This window comes from Monodelphis domestica, chromosome 5, assembly GCF_027887165.1.
Source record: "Monodelphis domestica isolate mMonDom1 chromosome 5, mMonDom1.pri, whole genome shotgun sequence".
Lineage (NCBI taxonomy): Eukaryota > Metazoa > Chordata > Mammalia > Didelphimorphia > Didelphidae > Monodelphis > Monodelphis domestica.
Window position 1 is genome coordinate 17,328,664 of NC_077231.1, and position 18,324 is coordinate 17,346,987.

Here is an 18,324-nt window from a genome sequence, read left to right on the forward strand (position 1 = left end):
AATCTGGAGATCCCAAGTTTGTCCCTGTCCCAAGAGAATTCACTTTGAGGGAGTTCTTGGACTCATCAGTACTCAGACTGAACAACAGACCTTAAAGTACTTGATAATCCCAGTTTAAGTGGGGCTAGCAGACCTAATCAAATGTCAAGTACCCTTTTTGTCTTAGAAGTTTTCTCCCTTGTATCTGTTCCCAAGAAGACCATCACGAGTGCAGGGACCATACTTTTAGTATCTAAGTAGGCCATTCCCTGATAACCCAGCCTCTGGCTATGGTTTCATTCCCAAGCCTGTTGGTATCCTGTCAGTATATCTTTGTAACCATGGTAATGTCAATCAATCATACTTCCCTGTCCCTTAGTTCCCCAAAAGGCATATAAATTCCCTAAATTCTATTGTTCTTCTGGGAAATCATCTAGCATGGCACATTCTCTCAGGGATACTTTCTGGAGTCCACAGGGGTAGGCCCTATGAAGTTTTTGGCACTGGGCTCTGTGATAGTGGACCTATCCCCTTCCTGATGAAAGATTTGTTTTTTTGACAACTTTAGTTGTTTTTCTCAAGTTAACAATGGCATTTGACATTATAAAATTGGTGGCATTTATAGATCTCATAAGAAACAAAACAGAATTTACTTAAATTATTTAAATTCTTTAGTCATTCTTATCTAGTTTAAGAGTTAAAAGGTCAACAGTATAAATATAGTTAAATTTTGTACGCTGCTTATGTGAAAACAAGGTGTGATTATAATGTAATGTGGCTTGTAAACTAACTGTAAAAGAAGTTCCATAAAACTAATTACAAAAATATACTGATAAAAAGTTACATAATTAAAGTATATGGGGAGCCTGGGCCACATAATGAAGGAACAGTATAACTTTTATTTAACATTAATTCTTCCAGGAATTGATATTTCTAAAAGTGAACCACAGTAGAAATAAGGAAGATAAGGCAAGATCAGAAAAAATAACAGAAAAGGGAGATCAAACTTTGTACTTCAAAAATTTGCCTCTTGTTATTTAAAAAGAGAAAAAGGACCACAGAATTAGTCAACAGAACTAAAATCTGTTTCATTGTAAAGAGGAACAAAATTGTTGTCTTTAGCTGATGATTCAAAAGAGGAGGGAAGAAACCAAACTTTAAAATTAATAAGGTGAAATTACAATAGAGGAAAAATAAAGATGAATTCCATAAGAAATTTAAAATTAATTTTTATATTCAAAATTATTCTCATCAATTGAGGAAGAAAACACTCTATTAGTAGTAGTCTCTCGGTAACCGAGGATGACGATTGTCTTTGTGCGTTTTTGAGCACAAAGACACTTATGCATGAAGATTTAAGTGGAAAAGTCAATGCACAGACACAGTCCCACTCTCTCGGCGTTGGAAGCCTGGGTCCAGTGGCACCTGGAGACTTCCTCAGCTGCATTGGATGGCCGTGTTGTCCTTTGTGCTCCAACATGCCCTAAGCACTCCACAGTGCCTTGCTGCATCGCCATCTCAGCCGTTGAACATTCTTGTTGGTTTCTCCCGCCTGTTCCGCCGAAACAGTCTTCACATGCTGGGTGAGCAAAGCATTAAGTCATGGGGGTAATGAGCACCATTTGCAGTAATTGGGATCTTAGCAGCTAAAGATAGGGTAAAGAATAGTGTGTAAGGTTTCTTTAAGGCCAGACAGAATCTTGGGAAGCCTGCCTGTTGGATTTCTGGGTAGCCTGAGTCAGCTGGGTTTTCCAACTGCCAACCTACACAGCAGAGGGTCTCCTGGAGGTTTTTCCACTTAGAAGAAAGCTGGTGTTTCTGTTCCCTGGAACACTGAAAAAAAGCAAGTGGCAGGTGAAGGAGGAGAACAGGTTAGAGTTTCTGGAATAAGTCTGTGGGGGAAATCAACAGGAAAGAGAGGGAGAGAGACTGTTTTTCCTTTGTGTGGCTGCTGAGAGGGCCAAGCAATTTTGAGGCCTGCTTAGGCCAAAAAGCCTAGGTAGTCCAGGAAGGGCTGGCAATGGACAGAGAGAGTGAATAACCAAATTGATTTAAAGCTAGAAGAGATCTAAGGAGACAGAAAGAGACTGTGTTTTTCCTCTGTGTGTCTAGAGACAGAGGCAGCCATCTTTGAGGCTTGTGTAGGCCTAGAAGTCTGCTTAGGCCAACTAGGCCAGGAAGAGCTGGCAATTGGCAGAGAGACTAATTCAAAACTGAGAGAAATTAACAGAGACAGTAAACTTTATTATAAATAAGAGGATTATAATTTAGCACAGTGTATATAGATCTGGGAATTAGTATAGATTAAGGAGTGATAAGAAGGCTCAGGGTAAGCTGAGCACGAAGCAAGTTCTCACTAACTAGAAGGGAATGGGTAAAAGTTTAGAGATCCCCTTTTAGATTTAGAGAATCAATTCTAATCCTCAACCTTCATTACCTTACTTTACCTTTCCTCAAAACTTTCCCATTATTCATTAAATAGAGGGTTTTCTTTTTTTACATCTGTCTCCAGGAGTTATCCATTGCGCATGCCCAAACAGTTACATAGAGCTCACCCCACTTAACATTCTTGACTATTATTATTTATAACACTATCAAATCTTTCATAGTAACAAATATAATCTTAATTCTAAAACCAGAAAAGGGCAAAGCAAAGAAAAATAACAATGTTGGTAATAAATACTGATTTAAAAAAAATTTTTAATGAAATCTTAGCTGGTAAAAAGAGAAAAACAATAGAAAGGCATATCCTGAAAATATTTTCACTATGATCAGGTTACATTTGTACTAGGGATGAAAGGATGTTTCAACATGATGTATGCAGCAAACAATTTGACAGTTGTTTTTTTTTTTTAATGTGCAATTATTTCAACTGATATAGAATTATGGACAAAGTATGTAAGTTATTTATGCTATTAAAAGAACTCTCACACACACACATAGACATATATGCTACAAAGCATAGGGACAGAAGAACCTCTTTTAAAATTATTATTTATTTTTAAATTCTTCTTAAAAATTGGAGTTCTCTCCCTCCAGCCTAACCTCTACCTATGGAGATAGCAAACAAGATATAAATTATATGTGTGAAATCCTACAAAACTTATTTCCAAATAAGCCATGTTCCAAAAATAAAAATAATGAAAGATAATTAAAGTGAAATGTTTATATTTAAATTAGCACTAAGAATTTATCAATTCTCTCTCTGGAGGTAGATAGTATTTTTCACTATAATTCCTTCTGAATTGTCTTGGAAAACTATTAATTAGAGTAACTAAGTCATTCACAACTGATCATCATTACAATATCATTATTACTGTGTACAATGATCTCCTGGTTCTGCTCACTTCATATTGCATCAATTCATATGACTATCAATAGCTTTGATTTCTTCTTATGAAAATGATCTGAATGTCTTTGACCATTTATCAATTGGAAAATGGCTCTTACATTTTATAAATTTTAATTTCATATATATTTGAGAAATGAGTTATAAATTTTTTAAATCATTTTCCTGCCTTTTCTAATTTTGGCTTTATTGGTTTTCTTTGGGCAAAACCTTTTTACTTTATATTCTCAAAATTATCCATCATGCTTCCTATGATTCTGTCTCATTTTTGGCCATAAATTCCTTCTTATCCCTAGATCTGTCAAGTAAAATTTTCTACACTCCCCTAATTTGCTTATGAAATCATCTCTTATGTCTGTCATGTACCCAATGTGACCTTACCCTGGTCAACAGTGTGATATGTTCATCTATTCTTAGTTTCTTCCAAATTGCTTTCCAGTTTTCACAGCAATTTTTGTCAAATAATGAGTTATTGTCTCCAATACTGGGAACTTTGGATTTATCAAACACTGTATTACTACTGTTTCACTGATCCACTACTCTATTTCTTAATCAATACCAAAGTGTTTTGATGCTTACCATTTTGTAATATAGTTTGAAATCTCGTAGGGCAAGGCTACTGTCTTTCACTTTTTTTATTGATTCTTTTGATAGTCTTGAAATTTTATTCTTCCAGATGAATTTTATTATTTTTTCTGAATCTAGAAAAGTAATCCTTTGGTAGTAAAAGAACTTTTTCTTAATATGATAAAAATTGTCTATCTGAAACCTAATGGGGAAACACTAGAAGTATTCCCAATTAATACAAGAATAAGCTTTCTCTTCTATTATTCTAATGAAACAGAACAAAATGTTAAAATGTACAATAGCCAAAAAAGAGAGAAAACTTTTCGTTTTTGCCGATACTATGGTTTATATTTAAAATCTGAAAGAATCAGAAAAAAAAAAAAAACTTGAGATAATTAGAAGCTCCAGTAAAGCACCAGGATACAAAATGAACACAAAAATGTAACAATTGTTACATAGAGCAATAATAAAAATTCAAGGAAAAAATAATAGAAGATGAAGATTCACTCAAAATAACTAACTGGATATAAAATATCTAGGACTCAATTTACCGAGTATATTTATGAAACACTATAGGAAATTAAGAACTCTTGACTGGATTGTGGCAGTATAAAAAAAATGAGAACACTTTCTAAATTAATTTACAGATTTAATACTATATATAATTCAAGTTACAAAGTGGGGTATTTTAAAAAGTTAGATAAAACAATGACAAAATTCATTTGGAGGAACAAAAGATCTAGACTATCAAGGAAAATAATACAGGTGGTGTAAACCTTAAAATTTCTTAGACTTATGAATGTTGGAAATTTCCCCATTGGGAAATCTCATACTGGAAAAAATTTCCTACTGATAGTAAGAACTCTATTGAAATGTGAAACCCCTTGGCATGGGAGGATCCTTCTCCTCCCTACTTAAGACTACTTTAGGACAGAAACCTTTTGCTAAACAATAGAAAGGGTTTTGACCTATGCTTAAGCATAGAACAGGAAGTTCTTTGAGTCATGATTGATTTTAGAATTGATACAATAGAGATACTTGGAATGACAGAACCAGGTCTTAGAAAATACAATCTCCACCCTACTCAGAGTAACAGGATTTAGGAAGGGCTGCAGCAAGATTAAGATTTAATTATTTGAGAATATGACCTTCAACAGACATGTGCAAAGCCACAGACCTCTGGGTGGTCCTGGGTTAAACTAGAGCCACCATTGGCAGAGGAGAGACATCGATAGTGATTGGTAGATGTGAGAACTGAGGGGAGGGAACTTCGATGGTTTCCTTAAAGATAGTGGGGTCTGAGGACAGAAGGAGGAGAGTTTTTTACTCTGAGAGGTTTTGCTTTGCTCTGTGAGGTTTTGCTCTGAAGGAGTCTGGAAGTGGAGGCTCCTGAGACTGTTTCTCCATTTGGTCACATGAGTGATAGGGACTGATCTCTTTTCTTTGCCTCAGCTATCTAAGGGCTTGGGCCTTTGGCTCAGCCTAAGGAGAGGGGGTATTTAAGTCCTATTCCCTTCTCTCCCCTTTCTTTCTTTATCTCTCTCTCTCTCTCTCTCTCTCTCATACCTTTCTTCCTCCTGTTTGTAATTAAAAACTCCAAAAGGTTGACTGCTGACTTGAGTTTTCATTTAGGAATTACATAGCTGAATTCCTTGGCGACCTTAAATTAATATATATCAGTCTTTTAAAGTGATTTCGATATCACAGTGGGGAGTAGAACTGAAGGAGAAAATTGAGTTAAAGGGCATGCACAGTTTAGTAACTGTTAGTGTGTTTATATTCACATATCCCATCCAGAGGTATTTGTCATTTTCCTTACCTCAGAAATAATCTATCAGTACCAAATATCAAATTGTACCACAAAGCAGTAACGATAAAAAAAATATGGTACTCTTTAAGAAATAGGGGTGGATCAGTATAAAAGATTAGCTATACAACATACAGAAGCAAATGAACAAAGTAGTACAATGTTCAATAATCAAAAATTGCTAGGAAAACTGGAAAGCAGTTCGGTGGAAATTATATATAGGCCAACACCATATAACAAGATAAGATACAAATGAATGCATAATTTGTGCATAAAAAATGACAACATAAACAAATGGAGAAGCAAAAAATAAATTTCCTTTCAGATCTATGAATAGAGAGAGGAGTTCATGACCAGACAAGTAACAGATAGGATCACACCAAAAATGGATATTTTTGATTATATAAAATTTTATACTTCTGCATGAATCTAATGAAGTTAAAATTAGAAGGAAAACAGGTAAATAGGAAAAAATATTTTCATCAAGCTCCTCTGATAAAGGTCTCATATCCAAGATAAGAAACTGATAGAAATTTTTAAGACTAAAAGCCATTCCTCAAGAGAAAAACAGTCAGATTATGAGAGGCAAGTTTATAAAGAAAGAAATCTAAACTATCATCTTAATCATATGGAAAAAATGATCCAAATCAATAATAACTAGAGAAGTAGAAACTAAAACAACTCTGAGGAACCAACAGTATATTCATATGCTCATTTCTTCACAAACCCCTTTTGAGTGTGAAATCCCCTAGCCCTTTTTGTACAGCTATAATAGCATCAGCCTTTATGATTAAAACACAGATAATATAATTTGCTTCATATTAATTATACACATCAGCTAAGAAAATACAGTTTAAGGGTGGTATCAAATCTTGCTGACAAACATTTTTAAGTCTGTAATCCAAAAGTTTCAACCAAGCCCTTATCACACCCTACTGCAAATATCAGTCACAAATGTCATCCTTCTAACTGCTGACTTCTAGTTGTCATCAGGAAAAAAAAAATCCATCAGATCCTAACCCTTTATTGACAAGGTCAGTAATAATAATAGACATAAAGTTACCACACATGGTATTTTTTTAATACTTTCTGGCTTATTCAGCACTTGTGTGATCTTTCCATGTGAAACAATTCTGTATTCAGCTTGTCTTTTAGGACAGAATGTCATCAAATTTCTATTAAAAAAAAAAAAAGGCTATCTCTGAAGGCTCAGGGTCTCTGGTTCTTATTTTGACCAGGGTCCGGTTTTATTGTGAGACAGGCTTCCTCTCATTTATTTATTTATCCTCATCAGATTTAGCTTGGCGTTTTTGTATTGGTGTGATAAATTTTCCCTACATCCTCCAGGATTTGTCATTTTTCTCTTTTTTCACCTTTACCAGTTTGATCACAAATACTGAAGGGGTTTGTTGGGAAATGAGCACACTGTTGGTTCACCTATTCTGGAATGCAATTTAGAACTATACCCTAAAAGTAGCTAAATTATGCAAACCCTTTGATCCAGTTAATCACTAGTAAATCTGTTCCTGAAATAAATCAAAGAGGAAAAGAGATCCTATGTCTTATAATATTTATAACAACTCTTTTCATAGTAGCCAAAAACTGGATACCAAGGGAATGCCTATTTATGGGAGAATGGTGAAGGTTCATTTATATAATGGAATTGTTCCATAATAAATTATGAAATGGGGCATTTTCAGAGGAAATGGGGAAGACTTCTATGAAATGATGCAAAGTGAAGGAAATGGAAATAGAAGAATTTGTTCAATGACAAAAATAATATAACCACAGCATTTTTGAAAGCCTTTGGAATTTTTATCAATGAAATAATAAAAAATGATGCCAGAGCACTGAATATGAAGCATGTTACTCACTTCCTGTCCCAAAGAGGAAGAACTTAAGATGCAGAATGAGTAATACATTTTTGGAATTCAACCAATGTAGGAATTTGTCATGTTAGGCTTTGCATATTCACTGTAAAGGGGTGTATGGGGTGCTCATATCTCTGATACTCTGCAGAGTATCTCTGGTATGGAGGGCTTGTCGTGCCCTCCTAGGGCAGCTCTCCAGCCTCTGACCCCCACCTAACACTCAGCTCTCACTTGTGGCTCCCAGTAGCTGCTAGCATGTGGCAGTGGCCACACCCCAGGCAACGGCTTTGACAGGCCAGCCAAACCTTGTGAGGGTAGCCATCTGGTCGTCATGGACCCCTGGTGAACCAGGGCCTTGCTCACCCAGCATGTGAAGACTGCTTCAGCTGAACAGATAGAAGAAACCAATAAGAAGGTTTAACGGCTGAGATGGCGATGCAGCAAAGCACTGTGGAATGCTCGGGGCATGTTGGAGCACAAAAGACAACACGGCCATCCAATGCAGCTGAGGAAGTCTCCAGCTGTAACAACTTTTCGTGCCACTGGACCCAGGCTTCCAAAGCCAAGAGAGTGGGACTGTCTCTGTGCATCGACTTTTCCACTTAAATCTCCTTCACGCACAAGTATCTTTGTGCACACTCATCTATCCTGACCCCGTCCACCCTCTTCAAGACCTGCAGTGATGGGGGAGTGGTGATGCAACAGGTGGAGGTGACCACTGGCAGTTGTAGTCACGATCCTGCACGTAGGCGGCCCACGGACCAGTGGCCGCTCGGCCCTGTGGGCAGCAGGGACGTTTGGCATCATCCTGGGCAACTGAGCAGCCCTCTCTAGGACAGCACTGCTCACCCTAATCAAGGGAGGGGACTAGAAAAGGTGTCCCAAACATTGCCTGCCCTACAAACACCCGGTCAGCACACCGCGGCTGGCAGGTTATCCCTTTAAGCGGTCGAAATCAAAGGAAAAATACAAAGAAACTCCAACTAGGAGCCTGGGACATCAGGACATTACTTGACAGAGAGAATACCCCAAGACCTGAGAGAAGAACAGCTCTAATCGGTAAAGAACTGGCGCGATATAACATCGACATCGCAGCCTTAAGAGAAACACGCTTACCAGAAGAGGGATCACTCAGCGAACCCACCACTGGATACACCTTCTTCTGGAAAGGTAGAGCCTCAAATGAAGACAGAATCCACAGTGTTGGCCTGGCCATCAAGACCAGTTTGCTCAAACAGCTGCCAGACTTGCCTGTGGGCATCCGCGAGAGGCTCATGAAGATCCGTTTGCCTCTCAGCAAAGACCGGTATGCCACAATCATCAGCGCATATGCCCCAACACTGACCAGCACAGAGGAGACCATCGAGCAGTTCTACTCTGACCTGAGAGCCTTCCTGCACTCAGTGCCCACAAATGACAAGCTGATACTACTGGGAGACTTCAACGCCCACGTTGGCCAGGACCATGAAAGATGGAAAGGAGTGCTCGGCAAACATGGCGTGGGCAAAATGAACAACAACAGCCTACTGCTACTCAGCAAATGCTCAGAGCTCGAACTCACCATCACGAACACTGTGCTCAGAATGGCGAACAAATATAAAACAACATGGATGCACCCACGATCAAAACAGTGGCATCTCATTATATATCCCATAACAACTGGAGTCCCAGGCCCCATGTGCCACAAACTGTGCGCCTCAGCCTTTGGACTCCAAAGCCACATGAGGGTACACCGTAGATGAAACTGCACAAAGACAATAGTCATTCTCGGTCACTGAGAGACTACCACTATTCATTGTAAGAGTTTTATTTTCCTTTCTTTTTTCTTTTTTTGGTCAGTTGGCAGGGGAAGTGGGAAGAAGAAATTATAAATGCTTGTAAAAATTAAAGGAAAAAGAAATGTGCTACCTTAGTTTTCTCCATGCAATGAAAATTATTGCAATGTCAGTGACATTTTATAGCTATGACTTTAAAGTTAGATATTTGAACCTGGGTATATGTAACATTAGTTTTAATAATGATGGCAAAAATAGTTTATTTTGATCTAACTAATTATAAAAGAATGGAAAGATCACTTCTAAAAATAAATTTTACTTTACAGCACCAATCTCAAAAGAAGTAAGCATTAAACTTGTGAAGATAGAATTTGGCTCTCCCCTGATTGTAACAATGAAGGTACTTAGCTCTTCCTTGATTGTGAAGATTAAATTGTAATCCCCTGTCTATTTTTAGATTTTAATCCCCAAAGTGTTAACTCAGTATTTAAAGTAGATCTACCCATTTTAACCACAAAAGGTGTTAACTAACTACAAAAAGGTGTTAACTAACCAAATAAGGTGTAAACTAACCCCTAACCACAAAAGGTTCGAACACCCATTTCATACATTGAGTGGGCAATTCTGGAGAGGAGTGTCTGCTGTGATTGGTAGATGTAAAATTTAGGGGAGGTGACACAAGAGAAAAAGGTCTTTAAATAGAGTAAACAGAGAGACACTGCATTAAATCAGCCACTTGGGTTTGGAGTGAAGAAGAGTCCTTTGGAGACGAGACTGGAATCATCACTGGTAGTTGGACTGGACGACAGACACTTGAGGAGAGACTGGAAGACAGACACTCAGACTTGGAGTGAAGACACTTGGCTGTGGACCTGGACCCCTGGAGGAGCTTGTGCAGGAGACCTCAGACTACTTTCCTTTTAGATGGTCACTGTGGTGAGTGGAAAAGGCTGACTTATTATCCTTGCCCTTTCTGAAGGTGTGAACCTCCAAGAAGGCCCATCGTATGTCTGTCTCTGTCTCTCTCTCTGTCTCTCTCTGTCTCTCTCTGTCTCTCTCTGTCTCTCTCTCTCTCTCTCTCTCTCTCTCTCTCTCTCTCTCTCTCTCTCTCTCTCTTTCTCTCTCTCTCTCCCTCTCTCTCCTTTCCTCACTTCCTTAATATCTTCCCTCTATTTGGGATTTAGTAATTAAATCCCTGGTGACCACCAATTAAATATTCAGAGCCAACCATATAAAAATTAACAAACTATTTGATCCTCCTTGGGTTAGATGGCCACTGAGACCAATTGTTAAATTCTGAGAATGCTCCTCCAGCTATGCCTCTGACAGTAGCAACATTACCTGCCTCTGGGATAGCACTAATCTGCCTAGATGAAGGAATCAAGCCATTTACAGGGTACAAATGGAACTTAAGACAAGTTTTGAATGCTCTACTCAATTCCTTCATGCCTACTTCTATTTGTTTATCTTCTTTACTTCCCTCAACAAACATATTCCCACAATTAAAAATCTAACACCATCTTAGAGAAGCATCAGAATCCTTAAGCGATCATTGGACCTAGACTTAAGTCCCAACTAGGATACATATAAGTGGCCCAACTATTTATCATCACTTAACCTTTCTAAGGTTTATCTGTAAAATGGGGAAAGTAAATCTTGGACTAAGGACATCAGATCTTTGTTGTTACTTTATATATAGCAGTTTCTTAATAACATTATTTTAAACAAATGTATTATTCTGTATTCCTCTTTTCCACTTCCCTTCTCTTCCCTTAATTATTCTGGTGCTTTTCCAATTCATTTGGAATGTTTTTCATCTTTTCATGCTCACAACATACTTTTGCTAAAAACTGCTAGAAACTAGCATGTGGCTTTTGCTGCATGACAAATGAGCTAAGATATAAAAGCAGGTTTGGACATTCCCACCCATTTCTAACAAAACAAAAGTGAGTCCACAAAAGCTATATATCGGTTCACAATGGCAAATTCTAACCATCATCATTTTTACTGAAGCCTCATTGAAAGGGGTAAAGTCAGGGACAGATGGGTGGCTCAGCAGATTGAAGGCCAAACCTGGAGATTGGATGTGTCCTAGGTTCAAATCTGGCCTCAGACACTTCCCAGCTGTGTGACCCTGGGCATGTCACTTAACCCTTTTTGCCTACCCCTTACCACTCTTCTGCCTTGGAACCAATAAACAGTATTGATTCTCAGAACAAAGGTAAGGGTTTGTTTGCTTGTTTTTTTAAGGTCAAGATGAGAAAACCTGGGGTGGCAGGGATAGTCTAGCTTTCATCACTCAAAATCTTTCAAAAATCTTAATATGGTACAACAAACTTAGTCCCAGTATTTAAACAAAGAAATATGCTATGTTTTTCTAGATCTTTTTGATTTTACTACACTTAAGTTTTAAAAATTTTCAAGCTTTCAATGTCATTAAAATTCTAGACAATTCTGCTTTGGATTTGTCTGCTGACATAAAAGAAAACATTCAAAATAACTTACCATTTACCTCTGTCGTGAGGAAGGGAAAGGAGATCATAGACTAAGCACACTCCAAATACGGTGATTCCAGTCTCTTTGACCAACATTGCACAGGTCCCCAGAAACAAACTGAGCAGCAGAAAGAAAGGAGAAGACGTAGGAGGAACACATTCCCCGCTGTAAAGCTGATCTATGCTCCTACAAATAAATTTAAAAGTTAGTTCCTTGGAGGAGAAACATTACTAAATAACCCTAACAAACCTCTTTATAAGGACAATTCTAACAGGACAAATGTTCTTCAGTGTACCCAAAATCAATTGGCCCCAAGTGATGAGACACATCCATCCACTCCCACTGAAGGTCATCAATTACAACATCATCATTTTATAGGTAAGAACAGAGTCCTAGAGTGGGGAAGTGGCTTACCCTACCCACCCCAACCCCAATATGTGTAGTAAGGAGCAGAGCCAGGATTCAAACTGAGGTCCTTCCTGAGATTCATGGCTCCTCAAGGTACCAGATTAGCAATCTACATGATAAAAACCAAGGAGATTCAAAAAAATTTTTCCCAGACATGCAGTTGGAAGTGCTGCCAAGCAAGTTAAAATTTGAGTTTATATCTTGCATAGGCATTGCAGATGGACAATAAGCATGGCTTAGAAATGCACAGGTAGAACAAAGCAGATTGAACCACATTTGGGAAATTACATAGTGCCTTCAATGATTCTGCTTCAAAAGCATATCTTTTTTAAATAGTATTTTCCTCTATTAAATGTAAAAATAATTTTTTTAACTTTCTTTTTTTTTAAGTTTTGAATTACAAATTTTCTCCTATCTTCTAACCCTCCCTTGTTTATTCACTCTCTATTCTCACCTTTTTAAAAAATTTAAAAAAATTTTATTTAAGAAAATTTTTCCATGGTTACATGATTCATGTTCTTTCTCTTCCCTACTCCCACTCCCCTCCCATAGCCAAAGCGCAATTCCACTGGGTTTTACACATTGTCATTGATCAAAACCTATTTCCATATTATTGATATTTGCACTAGGGTGATCTTTTAGAGCAGGGGTCCCCAAACTATGGCCCACAGGCCACATGTGGCCCCCTAAGGCCATTTATCCAGCCCCACTGCACTTCCAGAAGGGACACCTCTTTCATTGGTGGTCAATTAGAGGAGCATAGATGCATCCTGTGCTCCTGGAATATTGTATGTGGCAGTGCTGCAAAGCATGGTGTCACTCATGTACAGCACTACTTCTGGTGGCACCTTTTTCTGAGAGTAACTGAATGAGAAGGAGGCGCTGTAAAGGATTGTGTGGCTGCACAATGGAAGACATCAGCATGGTGAGCAGAGATCTGGGGGAGGAGATTCCGCACTGTGTGTACTGCTGTGGGGAATAGTGGTGGTGGTGATGGGCTTGTGCAAGATGTGACAGGCCCATCCTGGCCAGCACTGCAGCCCTCTGCTATCCCCGACAGCAGTATATAGTGTCACAGTACTGTATACAGGCATCAGATAGCCGTGATCTGGCCTGTGACATCAGCGGTGGGCCTCTACTGTGAGAAGCCCACCACTGCCACTGGATGTTTTATAAGACAGCCCCTTTTTGGGGAGTCGAATTAATAAGACAGTGTCTTATTTTCGGGGAAACATGGTAGTACAATGGCCCTATACTCCCCTAGATGCACAACATAATGGCCCCAATAAAAGGGGCCATTATATTGTCAGTTTGTTGATCTAAATTAAACTAAATTTTTAAATATTTAAAAAAATAAAATAAAGAACCTGTTCTCACCTTTTAAAAGGGGGCAGGGTCTTTGTAATTTGACTCTATACTGGTTGACAGTCTTTGGCTGAGCTGGGGATGGATTTGACACATTTTCTAATCTTCCACTTTCTAAATAAATGGTGATGGTACTTAAATATGTAAAGGAACTTGTGAGCACTTTTTTTAAAACTATGAAATCTTAGTTTTAATTACAATTTCCTTCTATTGCATTTAATTAAGCAGTAGTAATCCAGGTTTGTCTCTCAATAGTTTTACTCACTTTATAGTTGTTTGTTGATCTCAAAACAAGCTTTTCCCTCTCTGTGCTGATAACAGTGCTTGCTTGGTGTCTTTAGAAATAATCTTGAACTAGACTGATGGCACCGATCACTTCTTTGACTAGCCCACTGGTTATTTTACTAAGCAGAAATGCAGTTTAGAAAGCTACTTTCGTAGTTAAAAAACATCAGAGAAGTCTCATTTTATTTTAGCTAAATGTAAACCATTCATGGTATGTTTAATAGGTTAAAACCTTTACAATGTTGTAGTTAACAACATAGACTTCATAGACTTTATGGTTCAATTAATTTTCTGCTGTTTGTCAGCTATATAAATCTTCAAAAGTAGAGATGAGTTTTTATTCACTGGGTTTTCCTGTTCAAACTACCTGAAAATTGTTATCATTAGAACATTTCAATACAATGCTTTCTCTGTAATAGAACTAAAACACAATTTCCTGATAGTTCTATTTATTTATAGGGATAAAGCATGTTTAAAAAGAAAAGAAAAGTATTTTCAACAGAGCCTGCAGGATTCGATATATTTTTTAACCCTGTAAATTCCAATGGGAAGGGAACTCATAAGTTTGGGTAACTTGCCAAACCTGAATTATGATTTCCATATGCAGAAGTTGACATTTTTCAAGTTCTGAACATTAAGAGTACATTCAGAATTAAGATTTGTCTCTTTCAAAAATAATTTGACTCTATCACACACACAGGAATTATATGAACACAATTACAAAACACTTTTCACACAAATAAAATTAGACCTAAACAATTGGTAAACATTAATTGCTCATGGGTAGGCCCATCTAATCTAATCTAATAAAATGATAATCCTAACTAAATTAATTTACTTATTCAGTGCCATACCAAACTACCAAAAAACTATTTTATAGGACTAGAAAAAAATAACAAAATTCATCTGGAAGAACAAAAGCTTAAGAATATCCAGGAAACTAAGGGAAAAAAATGTGGACAGTGGCCTGCCAGTATCCAATCTTAAACTGTACTATAAAGCAGTAATCATCAAAACAACCTGGCACTGACTAAGAAAGAGAAGGGTGGATCAATAGAGTAAATTAGGGGTAAATGACCTCAGCAATCTAATGTTTAATAAACTCAGAGATCCCAACTTTTGGGATAAGAACTCACTATTTGACAAAAACTTCTAGAAAAATTTGAAAACGGTATATCAAAAATTAGGTACAGATCAATATTTGAAGGAGTAATCTGGAGAACTCTGTGTCTTTGCCTCAGACCTATGAACTGGCTCCTCTGTGATGAGTCTTCTCATTTGGCCTATCATGTTTATACTCTCTCTCCCTGCATTTGAGGAACTCAGCCACTTCCAGCAGGTGATGCTCCATGAACCTGGCTGGAAGAGTCCAGAGCTGGGGAGTGATGGAATAAGAGAATGGTACTATTTTATCTGCCCTAGAGTAGAGTTCCTGTTGTAATGAAATATGTACAAAACATGTTTAAAAATTAATGTACAATATATTTACCACAGCTTTAAAACAGGCTTGGTAAAAGTTAATCTTTTAAACTCTAAAGGTTTGTTTTTTTTTTTTTCTGGGAACAATGTTCACCAGAATTAAATTCTAAGTTTCTATCTTTGATTTTTTTCTCAAGTAAGGCTCACTTACCTTTGAGGAAATTACTAGTGGCTAGGTGCAAAATTCTTAAGGCTTATCCCTCCAAATTCTAATTATTTTTTTTTGCTATCTCCAATTCATTAACTCATTAAGTAGCTTGCTTTAAAACACTGTACAACTTTTCAAAAACTTCATTTAAATTAAATCACTTATAGGCCTCATATATAGAGAAACAGACAAGAGACAGACAGACAGACATAAAGAAAGCTTTAAACACACACCTGTAGACTAGTCAGAAAAGGAGCTATAAATCTACATATGCCAGCAGAGAGAGTCTTTAAAAGAAAAAGAAATCAATCCAGGAACTTTTGTTACTAGGTACAGAAAATAAAGAGAAATATCCCTATGCTTAAAGAATGTGTGATTCTGCACAGAAACCTAAGTGGACACAAGTCACCCTAGAAATTCATCTTTCTATCCAGAACCCTAAAATTGGCAATGGAATTAATCTTTTCAGCCCCCAAGATAGTCATGATGGATAAGCACCTTAAAATCCTAAGAAAAACATATAATTTAACTAGAAGATTTGAAGAAGAAAAGGAAGTACCTGTAATAAGAATTCCAGAATTAGGTGGCTTCTTGAACACAGAAGCTATTTACCTGGCTCAGAGATAGAGAACTTGGCATGGTCAGCAATCCAGATCCAGTGTCCCTCCCTAGAGGAAGCAGGTCTCCAAGAGTCCCCAAGAGGCTTTCTACACTTGGAGGGGCACAGGAACTAGGAGGCTGAACCTCCGTCACATCAGGGTCACCAAATTGTAAAAAGTGAAAAATACTGAGATGCAATTATCTGAGCCATATTGACATTTATTGTAGAAAGTTGAAAATTATTTTTTTTTGCTTTTTAAATTTAGAATATTTTTCCATGGTTACATGATTCATGACTCCTCCCAAATCTTACAAGCAGTTTCACTGGGTTATACATGTATCATTGTTCAAAACTTATTTCCATGTTATTTATATTTGCAGTAAACATCATTTTAACATCAAAACCCTAATCATATCCCCATCTAACATTGTGATTGATCATGTTTTACTTCTGCATTTCTGTTTCCACAGTTCTTTCTCTGGATGTGGATTGCATTCTTTCTCATAAGATCCTCTGGATTGTCATGGGTCATTGTATGGCTGCTAGTAGAAAAGTCTATTACATTCTAGCAAACCATAGTGTGTCTACCTGTGTACAACGCTCTCCTGGTTCTGCTCCTTTTGCTCTGCATCAATTCCTGAAGGTGTTTCCAGTTCACATGGAATTCCTCCAGTTTATTATTCCTTTCAGTACAATAATATTCAATCGCCATCATATACCACAATTTATTCAGCCATTCCCCAATTGACAGACACCCCCTCATTTTCCAATTTTTTGCCACCACAAAGAGCGTGGCTATAAATATTTTTGTACAAGTCTTTTTCCTTATTTTTTTTGGGGGGGGTACAAACCCATCAGTGGTATGGCGGGGCAAAGGGTAGACATTCTTTTAAAGCCCTTTAGGAATAGTTCTAAATTGTCCTCCAGAATGGTTGGACCAATTCACAACTGCCCCAGCAGTGTATCAGTGTCCCAATTTTGCCACATCTCCTCCAACATTTATTACTTTCCTTTGTTGCAATATTGGCCAGTCTGTTAGGTGTAAGGTGGCACCTCAGAGTTGTTTTAATAATTTGCATTTCTCTAATCAGGAGGGATTTAGAACACTTTTTCATGTGCTTATTAATAGTTTTGATTTCATCATGTGAAACCTGCCTATTCATGTCCCTTGACCACTTGTCAATTGGGGAGTGGCTGAAGTTTGAAAATTATATAAAATATCAGACTCCAGACCTATCCCAGCTCAGCTAAAGACCCAGTGCTTATATATCAACTAGTATATACAGAATCAAATTACACAGACATCCCCCCTTTACAAGGGGAATGGTCCTCTGAACCAGAGTCAGTGATCAGAGAAGATGTCTTTTGTTTTTTTAAGAAGGCATATTCTACAAAATAATGATTAATTCCACATATGGTAAAAGCCAAGTTCACTTCTGGTAGCTTCAAAGCCAACTGAGATATCATAGTATCTGAACACTTTTCAGGATGCTGAACATATACACACAGCTCCCCTTAGCAATGATATTTTGTTAAGATATTTCAGAGGAATTTGGGGGTGATTTTTACTTATAATATTATTGATCACTGATTCTAAAACAATTATTCAATTAATTAATAATTTGAATTATTCCTTGTCATTAATTCTACCATGAGTACAACTTATTATCATACTATTGATCATCTAAGATTACACACAGATGTTATACACATAAAATAGTAATAAAACAATAAGTATGTCCTAATTAAATCAGCTTAACTAAGTTATCTTTTACACCTTCCCTCCTTCCCTGAGATAACAAGCAATCTGATATAGATTCTACATCTGTAATCACATAAAACATTTTCCCATATCAGTCAATTTGTAGAAGAATTTTCAAGAGAAGAAAAAAAGAAGAAAATGAAATATGGAGTATTTTAGTCTGCATTTAGACTCCAGTTCTTTCTAGGAGGGCAAATGTCATTTTTACCATGAATCCCTTGGAATTATCCAAGGATCATTATATTAAGGAGACTCATTCACAATTTTTCATCAAGAAATATTGCTGTCATTGTGAACAATGTTCTGGGTCTCCTTACTTCACTTTGTATCAGTTCATATAAGTCTTTCCAGATTTTTCAGAAACCATCCTGCTTGTCATTCCTTAAAGCACAATAGTATTCCATAACTATTATATACCACAACTTATTCAGT

General features: G+C 37.2%; 1 protein-coding gene across 3 annotated transcripts in view; it reads right to left on the bottom strand.

The window, feature by feature from the left end:
- TMTC1 (transmembrane O-mannosyltransferase targeting cadherins 1) overlaps nucleotides 1-18,324 on the bottom strand; it is a 291,956-nt gene that overhangs the window by 209,483 nt on the left and 64,149 nt on the right. For all 3 annotated transcript variants that reach the window (XM_056797671.1, XM_007502836.3, XM_007502837.3), the window contains exon 4: nucleotides 11,854-12,030. In XM_056797671.1, the coding sequence (XP_056653649.1) occupies nucleotides 11,854-12,030 (177 nt within the window). The remainder of the gene's footprint in view (nucleotides 1-11,853; nucleotides 12,031-18,324) is intronic.